Here is a 12,998-nt window from a genome sequence, read left to right as displayed (position 1 = left end):
GGCTTGGGTCACGGGCGGGGTGAGGTGAGCCACGGCCGTGGGGTGGGGCGGGGGATCGAACGGGCAAGTGGGGGGGGGGGGCATGAAGAGGACCGGGGAGGAGCCGTTGCACTGGCGGCAACAACGGCGGCGGCGACGGCGGCGGTCTGCGAGGTGGTGGAAGTGGTGGAACTGCCGGAGAGGTGTCGACGCAGCCTTGCCGAGAGGCCAAACAATGTGCAGCATGAAGTCGAGCTGGTAGCGTCGTCGCTGTTCTACCGTATCTCACTTTTCTGTACATACATATACAAATGTATAAATAAACAACACGTTAGATTTGAACGTTTATAATACACGAAAGAAAAATCGATTTTTTGGAAGTATTATTATCATTATTATCATCGTAATCGCAGTGCGAATATCGGCTTTTGTATACTTTTTTTTACACTTCCGGTGAAACACCGTTTTATAAAGTGCCGCAGCCTCTGCGTTGTTATACAGACTTTGATATACCTACCTGTTCGTGATTGCGGCACGCGTTCACGTGTTCCTGCTGCATTTGTTGTTGTTGTTGCTACTGAAGAAAATCTTTGATAAATTTGCGCGTTTTGACTCGCTAATAAATCGAACCGCGTGCCTTGACGTTGCTTTGCAATATCAATAACAAGAACAATAAGATATTTCCTCCTGAGTGTGACTGCAGTTGTTTTTGTCGCGTTACCGTTTTGAGTGCAGTATATAACAATTTTAACTCCTGTAGTATTATCGTTATTTTTGCATCTTTTTACTTTAGTTCTTCTGTTTTATTTTCATTTCATATTTTTTTTTACGTACCGTTTGACAGTATATTTGTTGTTCGATTGTGGTGTTGGTTGTACTATAAAAAATAAGATAAGAAGGGTTGTGCTTTGGCTAGATAAATTACTGTAGTAGATATCTACCACTATCCCTTGCACACTTATAAAGACAAGTTTCGAGGCGAGGTGCTGAATGAGCGAGTCCCGGTTTCCACATACAGCGAGATCAGATTTGTTAAGGGAAGATTGACGGTGTAAGGATTGGCCAGGAATCGATCCTGAGTAGTGACGGCGCGAGTATAGCGCGAGGGTTCCGTCGATTCGAATTGCATGGATTTTGTATTGTAATCGCGCCGCGCCGAGACGCCATGGACGTCCATGCCGGAGGGTGCAGCAGCTCGTCGACGACCGGCGAAGAGACACTCCGCGGCGTCGCGACGCCTTCCCCGGCACCGGCGTGCACCGCGACGCCGACCCCCGCTTCCGTCGCCGCGACGAGCGCGTCGGTATCAATCAACAACGCGGTGTCCAGCCCGTCGGTGCAGTCCCAGCTGCCCCAGTCTAGCACCCACCAGTCAGCGTCGGGGCCGAGGATACTAAGCAGAAACGTCAACGGCACTCGTGAGTAACGGATTTTTCAAATACACGCGGCAAGAAATTTCGACAGAGTGACGTTTGTCACGTTATTTTTCATGCACTAGTATTTCGCGGCCTGAAAATGCCGCAATAAGCCGCGATTCTGTACATCTATACCTGTTATACTGGTAATCTTTCGTGAAACTCATCACTTAGCGCCGGCAAATAGGCAACCGAAGCATCGTGTCCTAACGTGTTTGAAATGTGTTAAGCTATACGGTTGCCTATTTACTGGCGTCAAGCGGCGAGTTTTACAGAAAACCCGAGCAATGCCGGACATAATTGTCGATGTAACCTTTTTTTTGTTTTATGGAACAGCATAATGACAGAAAATGTATTTCTGCAATGGTGTGGTATAGATGCGATTCTGTGCACAAATATATTTTTGCGGAATTTATTGTTGCGTAAAGCAAATAATTTTTTTCGTTAGTCATGTTCGGCATTTTTTGTAGAATTGCGCCTAGTGTAGTTGTGACGAGATTTGCATGTCAACGATGCATAGGCTTTGATTATTTAACCAAAACAAGCGACATTCAACGCGAACAGCAAAGACTGTCTGTAGCATTATCTAAATAACGAATTTATAAGTACAGGATGTGACAAAAAGGACAATTAATGCACAAGAGGAGTGTTGTAACATGGGAAGCGATCGCTATTCCTTACATTCGAATGTGCCATGCGTTTTTTATTCACACGTGCATCCCGATATTTATTTCACAAAAATACAACCAATTTACGATTAATCAACTTTTTCAAACACGGGCAAGAAAGGTTACACCGAGAGTATAGCAAAGATGCGGTTCCTCTATTTGTTCGTTTTTTTCTTCACCGAAACTAGTTCGATTCGTAAGATAATCTATTATTGTTTTTCTGCACACTGGCAGAGGGCTGTCTCATGTACAAAAGATACAGTCTGTAAGTTTACGGTTCGTTAACTTGGTCCACATTGTTTCTCGTAGTTGTAATAAGTCTCGCGAGTAATTGCTGGCTGCAGGTAACAACTGTACAAAGCAGGACAAAATTCAGACAGTGTTTGACTTTTCAGACGATCATTTGATGGCATAATATGTATACTTGATAATCTATAACATGAACAGTTTCAGCGTAAATTGTGCTCGAATGATCATCGTTTGGGTTCAATCTCAACGATGCAACGCTTGATTACATTTACGAGATATAACTAAGCGAAAACCAATGTCAAAATATCGTGAAATAAACACGTTATTCATGCGATATCGTTATTTTTGTCGATGAAAACAGAGTGTTGTTTACGACAGAGGAATACGAACGAAATTTTTGTTAAGGTGAAAAAAGGGGTATAATAAAATCGACAACTGCGTTCAGTACAACTCGCTAAAAAAAACTGTTGAAACACGTTTTTAACTTGACGTAACTTGTTGTCGCTGTTCAGAACGTTCGACCCGCAAACTCCATAATTCGAAACCAGCTTGCTGAGTTAGAGAGGTAAAAAGCACTTTCTAAATACCTAGGTTCAAAAGCCAGATTGTTTTTCCACCTTTCAACTGTATCATCTTCAGTTTCGTAACAGATCTGGAACGTAGAATCTACCTCGTTATGCGTACCAACTGAAACTGTGCACATCGTGGGTCAGATTATAGCTTATTGTTAGATGTATGAACTATGTAATCTTTCCCGGCATGTAACGTCAAACCGTCGAAAAAGTTATGGATTCGTACCAGTAAAAGCTTTTCTCCTCCGACAGTCTACAGTTGTATGTACATTATATTGCAAACGCAAACCAGAGTTAGCTGCACTGATATGGTATGTTGGTATCTTGATACACACTTTCAACGGATTCGTGGTTACACTAGATTCGCCGCATACCATTTTTAGAAGGAGAAAACGTGCTTTCTAACGTTTCTTTCAGGGAATCCGAGCATATGATAAGTTAAATCCTGATTGCTAGATCTGGTACTATTTCTACTATGAAGTTGACGTGATATTGCGTGTTAAATCTACCATGTTTATTTCAATCTCATGACAGTTTGCTTTTAATAGTTATTTTAGCAAATTAAATTCTCATCTCTCTACATCTTCTTGCCTACATTTCTTACTCTGATAACAGTTATATCACGTCCAGTCATCGTCCACGATTAATCACTCATATATATCTAGAACATACTATTTTTTACAGTAAGGGCCTCGGAAGTTGGGGCGAATTTCATTTGTGGACAGGAAATTGGACAACTTGCGGTAAATTGCAGTAGACAACGAACTTCGACGCTCATAATTCAGTTTCTCCCATCATCTGGCTCAGTTCTATAACGCGCTGTAAAAACTGGTGCAGAGTGCCCCAAATATTTGCATGAAAATGCACCGAGGAACGTCGACCTGTATTCCAATTAGAGGAAAACTTGTCCTCTGTATTATAGTTTTAAAAAGAAAACGTTTAAAAATCACCATTTCTCTACACCTCCTATTGGTCCAATTATAGGTACAGAGAAAAGATGGAGGATCTGAATCATTCTAGTTCATGCAAAAACTATATTATAACAGAACGCATATCGGTTCTCAAAAAAGTTGTCGCGTTGAAAAGTATTCCCAGTTCCATAATTATGGACAATTCTTCAACCCCCAAAGCTAGAAACAAAGTTGAAGCTCAGCCGTATATAATCGTTGTTGATTTGCGATCCTCCCTGCATCGTGCAATAGCAGCTATTCGAAGTTGGCTCAAAACCCTATATCTAAGCGAGGAAGGGTGAAGACTGAATATAAAATACTCAATTCCAAGAACTGTGCTGTGAGCGTACATGATGTGTGCATACGACTATGTATGTGTGTAATGTACACAGATGCAGCGGGGCAGATATGTGCCCAACAAGAAACGGACGGGGACGTACATTATATTCCTGACAATGCGATCGTTCTACTAACCGACGGTGGGTGGTTGCGCCCCAATAGCGTCTAATTCGTGAATATACATACGTAATATAGCTATGATATAGAGGGACGCGCGGGGCGCAAGGATTGTAGAAAAGAGAACGGGTTATGACCGCGGAACTTACGACTATACACTATGCGAGGAGATGGGTAAAAGGGACTGGCGAGAAGGGACGTTTTTTTCAAATCCTTTCTTTTTCATTCAATTTTGCTCATTCGCTCTGTGATTTTATTATCATTATTATTATTATTATTCTACCTTGGCAAATAAAATCGCCTTTATTACGACAGTCACGTTGTTTTTGATTCTCATCTTCGAAGATATAGGCCGTATAATATCCGCGTGAGCAAGTTCACCATATGCTCTTAGCAGCTGAACTCACATTTAATTGTCTATGTAATCTCTGCGCATGAATCTAAGAGAGATTTTTAGGCTGTTGGATTTCTTTTTAACGCAGTGTTCGAGTTACCCTGTATTTTTGATACCGCGATTTGTCAGTTAACTCATTCTGGAAGCTAGTTGAAATCATATTTCTCGAGAAAATATTTACCGACTTAAATGTTTATCCGTAAAATTGATGGTTTTTTCCAGATTTGAGTAGAATTGAATCGAGAATAAAACTAGCATCATCCGACGTAATGGCTTCAGTATATTTGTCCAGAAATTTTTGAAATCGTCATCGCCTGCTGTGGGCTTTTGGTCTGGAATGCTGCCATTGTCCGATAATCCTATCGAATTTCAAAGGATTTAGAGTGACACTTTGGGTCCATATCTGGTTTTACTCCGACTGAAGTAAATTTAATTATGTGAGACACGTAACATACCGTCATCTCACCGATCTTTGTAACATACTCTTGATCAGATTACTCGAAATCTTGTACAGATTACTCGAAATAAAGCGTACAGCTCTACAAAAAATGCTCTGCATGTATGATCGATCTCTCATTTTGTTCTTCGAATATAATTTCGCTATACATGTACATATAATATTGTATATCAACTTTCCACCAAAAATGGATGCTCCATGCATATCCATGAATAACACACACACGCACACACATAGATATGATATATTTATCGCTAAACGAAACAATTAAAGAGCTTGGCAAATATTACAAGCACTTTGTACACGTAATATACCCCGATTTGTCTACACGTAGAAGTTACTCTGCTTGATTTTCACCTCGTGATTAGGTTCGCCGTTACTTACGGTCATCCATCTCACTGATTAGCCTATCAGTTATATACGCTTCAGGCGTGATCTTCCTCTCGATAAATTACGACGGAAACGTAGATTTACGTGCCTTCGAAGCTCGTCAAAACGTTTCCAATTCACCCTCAACAAGTGTTGTATTACCTAAGTGATGCTGCATCAATTAAACGTTGGAAACGAATCCAGTTTTTCATTTCCAAACCTTTTTCATTCATCTTGATTCGGAACGGTTAAAAAAGGTTTCATTATTCCACGCCGTTTGTAGTTTTTGAAATTTATTTTTATTCGGTTTATTGCGACGGGAATATAAATTAATAGTGTTTTGTGAACTCGTCGTTGGAAAACCTAGCACTTTTTGCCGATTGGAATGTCTGCCGCACTCTCGATTTACGTTAAAATCATCCGCTCCCAGAACTTCGTTAGAATATCGCGATCACGTATTGACCCAACTATCGAAGAGATACCTAAATACTTGCATGTGAAATTTCTATAGCTGCAGATTTTTCGAGTGAAAGTTGAGCACTTTGTCCTCCGTTTTTACTTTTTTTTCTTCAAATACATGTCGAGATATTTTTTTTTCTCTCTCAAAAGGTTATTCGCAATATGATTTACATGTTGCAATAAATATAGTATGACGACAGTTTAAAGATTGTAAAATAATGTCGTTCCGGACAATTAAATAGAAAATAAATTTAAAAAAAAAAAATTATATTACACTAGTTGAATAATGCGATGAAACAGTGACGCACGAGATCTCTCCGATTGGGATGAAAAGCAAAAAAGGACAGTCGAGCTGTAAAAAAAAGGAGCAACTTGCGATAAAAACGATGATACACTTTATATATATATATTTATTTATGCGACTGCAGCACTCGGCTGCGGTGCAGGTTCGTCGTAAAACAATAAGAAATGCGGGAATCCACGAGGCAAATAAAGAAACACGAAAAATCTCCCGCAGAGGACGCTGTAAGGATAATCGCGGGCTGCGAAAACAAACCATCGCGAAACTGCAAAAACACGTCTGCAGTAAAAACAATTAGCGTAGGTAGGCAGGTACGTAGGCAGGTTTCGTATAATATCTTAAATCGTCAAGCAGTTGTAGGTATATACGTACGTATACATATATGTATGTGTACATAACTGAATGGCAAGGAGCGACGAAAAAATGCAGAAAAGAATTTGAATAACTCGAATCCCATGGTGCATATTTTACACGAGTATCTGATCTCATCACAGGGTCATTAATGCATCATAGAAATAGCTGGCAAATATTTGGTTTAGTACGAAAAAGTGGTGAATTGTTTGAATCGATTACGCAATTCACCATTTCTAAATTACGTTTAAATATGTTATTTGTTAACAAAATTTATGTGTATTTATAACATAATATGATTTTCCAGGTTTGCAATAGCAACGAAATACCGTTAAATCTTTTTATAATTTCAGTAAAGGAAAAAAAAATGGTGTGTCCGTGATTTACACTTTTTATTTATTTGTTTCTGCTTATCCGTAAATTCTTGAGTTATATGTAAATTATTGTTCGACGATCTTTGGGATCGAGTAGAATTTGTGAAGTTTGATACCTTATGAGAAAGAATTGGGCCAATGTTTGAACTCTGTAATTAGGTACTTTATATTATTTACAATTTTCGTTAAATGAATGATACTTACGAGAAAATAAAGAAAAGGGTCTTTTCACCTGAGTAAGAATTAAAAAGATAATAATTATGTTCTTTTGCTTTATTGTTGTATCCTGTCACAGTAAAAAGGATTTGGATAAAGAGCGAGAAAGTACTATGAATCTGATTTTTTTCTGAAATGTAAATTTTTACATAAAACGCGAATGCACTTAATTGAAATCGAAAGAAGAAATATTCAAAAAAACAAAAGAAACGCAATTGACTTACGAGTTCGGGGGGAGGGGGGGGAGTAATTTTATTTTTTTACGAAACAACAATCGGGCCAACCAATCCGATGCAGTCTGAGACACGTAGTATTATGTATGTACACGTATATGTTGATTATCGATTCCAAAAAACAACCGATTCAAAGGAAGTTGTGCGTCAGATTATAACGGGTTAAAAACTACTGTGCAGCTGCAACATTGACTGGTTTTTTTAACGAACAAAAACGTCTGACACAAGTAAGTGTAGGTATACAGTCAAGTGACACGTAAAATGCGACAAAAATACGTGTGAGATAATTTTTCGCACGGTAATCGGAGGTACATGAGTAGACAATTAAAATTCGAAGACAGGGATCCATGAGAGCCAATATATACGAGAGAGAATTAGGTCATATAATATAAGGACGTAGTATAAAAATCCCGACGAACAATAATAATGATAATACCAACAATAAAAAGAGAAACAAGAAAAAAAACCAAAAAAAGAATACACCATAAAAGATTAAAAAACTAAAATGTAGAAGATGGAATGGAAAAAAAGAAGCGTCGAACCTGTAACCTGTTTCCCATGGTATAACCCGTGTGAATAAAGAACTCGTGTGTAACCCGCGATCAGAGAGGGAGAGAAAGTAAAAAAGAAAAAAAAAAAAAAAAAAAAACGAAGAAAGACAGATAGAACTAAAAATTTTTTCCACTGTTCTTAGATTTTTTTTGTACCGCGCGTATAAGGCAGAAGCCGAGATCAGTCGGCAGGCCGAGGAATATATTACAAAAAGAACTAGGTGGGTTTATACCCTTCCATGCACCGGCACGAAGGGAAAGAAGGAAGGAAGGAAGGATGGAAGGTTGGGAGGGCGGTAGGGAGGGATGAGACACAGGCTCGTTACCTAAGGGTGACATTTTTTGTTCTAAGTATTAATCCGAAAGGGTGATGCAGGCCGGCGGTCTCTCAGTGGTATACCTGTATACATATACATACATATAGGTGTGTACGTTCCCGAGGGTCAGGAAAGACGCGAAGGGCAGCTGGACCCGAGCCGGACGGCCAAATTACTTATACTCGCCCTTACTCGCACAGCAGCCCTTCGCACGCCGCCGCGTACCTACCTTCCACGCTTAGGTATGCAGATCGTCGACCTCCGCAGGGCGCAAGGCCCTCATCTCGCGAGAAAAAAACAACCACCTTAGCTCTGCTCCTCGCGCGTGAAGGAAGAAGGGAGGCGGGAAAAAAAATTATTCAAAAAAAAGTACACCCAAAGATGCACCTTAAGAAGTAAAAACTCTGCACCGTATTCAAATCTCCTGCGTTTTTTAACCTCCCTCCCCCTCTCTCTCGCTCTTTGCTTTTTCACTTTTGTTTTTCCCCTGCTTGGATTCTCCCACCCCGGCCTTTCTCTCTTCTTTTTTTCTTTTTTTTTTTTTGTCTTTGGCCTCTTTTTTTTTTGCGTAATGTACCGCCAGGCGATGATTGCGCGCTACGTTGTGTAAAGAATACGTATATGCAGTTATATACTTGTAGACAGGTTTTACTATTGCCGGCAATAGACCCGCCACATCCATATCTATGGGGAGGAGGGGAGAATTACGATCTTGTCTAGCTTAGCCGCCGCGAGATGGGAAACTCCGCGATTTCTTGTTCTCATTGTCGGTGACTAATCTCTCTCTCTCTCTCTCTCTCTCTCTGTGTTTCTCTGTCTCTCTGCGAGAATTCAATGGCTGGTATAGCGAAAAAACATTCAACTGATACTTGTCATCGTGATGCTATATGTATACTATACGGTACATGCAGACAACATGGCGAGTACTTTGTATCTTACTGTAAAACGCGCGATTACTTACAAAACTTTTCATGCTTCGTCATGGTGTCCAATTGTTTTATACAGAATTCGTTTTGAGGCAGGCAATACGTATACAATACGTTATATGTAAACCTACGTGTATGGTAGACGTTTGTTTATTGCTCTTTACAGTGGAAGTTAACTCCGATCACTTGGCTGCTTTGAATAACGACCCACCTACAACCTATTTTGTAGACGTTAATGATCCTCAAATGCGAAAACAACAAGGTCTTGTTTGAAATTTGACAAAAAGTAACTTTCATTGTTTCTGTTTCTTATCGTAATTTCATTATGTTATTAACTATACACGATGTCATTTTTCACGTGATACCTACCTACATACATACATATGTACTGTATAACAGGTTCTTCTCTGTGCGTTTTTATGATAAAAACTTTTTTTGCCCCCTTCAGTAACGATGCTTTGAATCAGCTGTCTGCGCGCTGATATTTTTGATTCTTGTTGACGATATCTCTCTATAAAAATAATATTACTATACGAAATTTTTAGAAAAAATGTTGCACAGTAATTAATTACTAATTTCGTCGAATATGGATTTCTTCCGTCTCCTTCTTTATTGTGAAATATTGATTACAGTTTCGTCTACTCGCATAGAACGGTTCCGTGGTATACGCGGAAAAAAAAGCTAGAAACAAAAAATGTTCTGCTTCTTTAGATTTCTAACACAAAAACATTTTTGTCGAGTAACATTCTATTACTTAGATGACGACATCATTTGTTGAAAAATCTTGTAAGAAATCGAGACCGATTATATTATACAGGAGGTAATTTAAATTGTTTCCGCGTCAAGTACAGTCGAAGATTAGGGCTACTACGCTTTTTATCTGTATTTACCTCATCATCTGGAAAGTTTTTAAGACGCGTTCGCACGTAATAAGAATACCTAACGCTCAAGGGAATTCGACAGGCATCTCTTTACGTTTCGTCAAGTTTATATGTATACGTATACATAGCATAAATACATAGTTACTTTCGGAAAAACACGATGTGATCTATATTCTGGATCAAGAATCCGGGAACACAGCTGCGTAATGTATGGTATGTACAGTAATGTTCATTAACGCCTTGGGCTTCCGGGCTAACTTGTTTCACGTCTGAAACAAAGTGCGAGCTCGATTCTATACGAATTGTGCGACAATGACTGGCGATGCAGCCGACATGAGATGTAGGAGTCATTGTCACATAATTCGTATAGAAATCGAGCTCGCAGTTTGTTTCGGACCGAAAACAAGTTAGCCGGAATCCCAAGGTATTAATGAACATTAATGTACACGAAGGAAAATTTTGTTGATTATATAGTTAGTAGAAATTTCTAGTAAAAAAAGGTATCATTGCAATGGCGTTTTAAATATGGCTGGAATTACAAGTAAATTTGGTACAAGTAACTATATTCACTATGATTATAGTTGTAAAACTTATACATTTTATAATTATTGCAACATGTATGTAACCGTACGTAGATGTTTACATGATACGGATATAACATGGCCTATATATAGGTATACGAATACCCGCAATTGGTTGGAAATATCGATTCATCGTGGTTCTTAAAAAATGAATAATATTACAGTTTCTATAACACGACCTATTACTAGGTTGATACTGAAACCGACCAATGTCATAAGCATAAAAACAGCTCTTCGTATTCAGATTTTATCGCCACGTCGCTAGAAAAGCCGTGTTTGTTTAAAAAATGAGATACAGCACTTTGCAGTTTCGCGGGATGTTTTTATTGACGTTCAAAACAATATCATTCGAATGAAACGCAAATCGATTCCCGATATAAGTATTTACTTAAAAAAAAAAAAAAAGAAAGAATCTCTGCTCCAAAAAATAACAAACAAGCTCATATATGCGATACGAAAACATTCAAGCGTCCTGATATGAACAATAATACCTTCAATATTATAACGGAAGACATTCCGAAAGTGTTTATTAAATTTTTCCAAAATTGTGAAATAAAAGTATCAACGTTGCATACTAGGATTATCCATCCACCATGACTTTCGAGATCCCTAAAAAGAAACCCGCCATTTTTTTCTTCGACGTATTTAGGGGCACCATGGAGGGGAATGGGGTGCACAGAGTGCGCCCAATGCCGTAAGAATGCACACGAGTATGCACGCTCATTTCCGAATACCTGTACCCACACATGCTCAGACCCTCAGAGCCAGTACAAGGGGTGACGGGGGTAGGCAGGCGTGTTTTTGGGGCAGGACTTCGGTACCTGACCTGCCTCCTGTCCCTAAGCCCTACCCCAACCGTCCGGGGTGGTTCCAATTCACCCTCCAGCCGTTTGACAGTTGGAGATTCCGCTCTGGGGTCGGGAATCCACCGTTAACTAGCTCCGAGGGTGAAATGCCGTGCATGGGGACATGGGAGAGAACAATGATCACCACCGTAACATGGTCGCGCATACAGGCTGCTTCTAGATTTCTGGATACACTGCGCAAGTGACGGGGTTACAAGTACAATCTACGTTAGGGTGGTCTAGTTAGCTGATCTAGGGTTAGGGTGTCAAGGAATTTGTCCGCTCTCCTTGAAATCAACTTCAAATAATCCAAAAACAACTGACTAATTTTTTCAAATATTTATCTCGACTTTAACCCTTCTCTCCAAGAGGGTGGATTTCACCATTTAATATATACTTTTTATGAAACTTCGGTTCGTTAAACGCTTGGTTGAAAATTCTGGTAGTAATTGGTCTTGATGAAATTCAGATGAAATTTTTCAATGATGAATGTATTCGATTTCGAAACATATTGTGATTTCGATCGATCGGAATTTTGCATACGAAGCAGAATAACAATGTTGAAAACGACGTATAAATGTCAACGTTAGTGAGTAAATTGAATGAAATTTTAAATAATAAAATTCGACAAACGTCGATTGCTATACACTACCTGACATAATATTCATATATGGAAACTAATTACGAGGAGAATCAATGTCGCGAAATTTTTATACACCACGTATAATTCGCGGCGACGAAGAGTGTGGGTATCTACTAAAAATTTGCCTCTTCTGTAGCTATAATTCAATCTGTCCAGAGAGTGATATACGACTTGAAGATAAACTCCACAATCCTTACTGCACGGGATATATGAAAGAACCTTTTCTTTCCACCACTCATCGTTGTCATCACCAAATGCTATCGTGACGCTACTGTGGACGTTTCCGATTTCCAGTAGTAGGTTTTTTACCCAATTATAATATATCCTGATCGCAGGATGCTTGAAATGTTCGTTACACATCTTTATAACTTGATACGTTGATCATTTTCTAGATAAGAAATAGATCAAATAATTTTTTATCGCAAAGAAATGGCTACAACTTTCCATTTTTTTTTTTTTTTTTTTTTTTTTTTTTTTTCTAGTAGGAAAACAATCATTTGAGATTTTTTTTTCGATAAATCTCTAAAACAGCGAAAATTGTTTGTTCGACGTTGAAACAAAAAAAAAAAAAGAAACACCTGCGTATAATCGTGCAGTAGATGATATATCAGTGCCTTGTATAGTGAAGAAAGACCATTAATTAACAAAAAAAAAATTACAAAACCTTGAGGATGTCGTTCCATTTTCCGTATCAAAGTCATACTGTTCGTCCGATTTTGATGAATGGATACCTTATTATTGTACCTGTACGTGTAACATAGATATATCTATGTATAAAAAAGGAGAGAAAAATCTTCGTTAATTTTTTTCT

General features: G+C 38.9%; 1 protein-coding gene across 4 annotated transcripts in view; it reads left to right on the top strand.

The window, feature by feature from the left end:
- Positions 1-430: 430 nt before the first annotated feature.
- Positions 431-12,998, top strand: part of LOC124408426 (NGFI-A-binding protein homolog) — a 33,256-nt gene continuing 20,688 nt past the window's right edge. For all 4 annotated transcript variants that reach the window (XR_006929437.1, XM_046885311.1, XM_046885313.1 and 1 more), the window contains exon 1: positions 431-1,397. Coding sequence is in view for 3 of the 4 variants with exons in the window: in XM_046885311.1 (XP_046741267.1) it covers positions 1,145-1,397 (253 nt within the window). In the remaining variant the exon portion in view is untranslated. The remainder of the gene's footprint in view (positions 1,398-12,998) is intronic.

This window comes from Diprion similis, chromosome 8, assembly GCF_021155765.1.
Source record: "Diprion similis isolate iyDipSimi1 chromosome 8, iyDipSimi1.1, whole genome shotgun sequence".
Taxonomy (NCBI): domain Eukaryota; kingdom Metazoa; phylum Arthropoda; class Insecta; order Hymenoptera; family Diprionidae; genus Diprion; species Diprion similis.
Note: the sequence above shows the minus strand (reverse complement) of the source record. Positions and strands in the feature narration are given on the sequence as shown.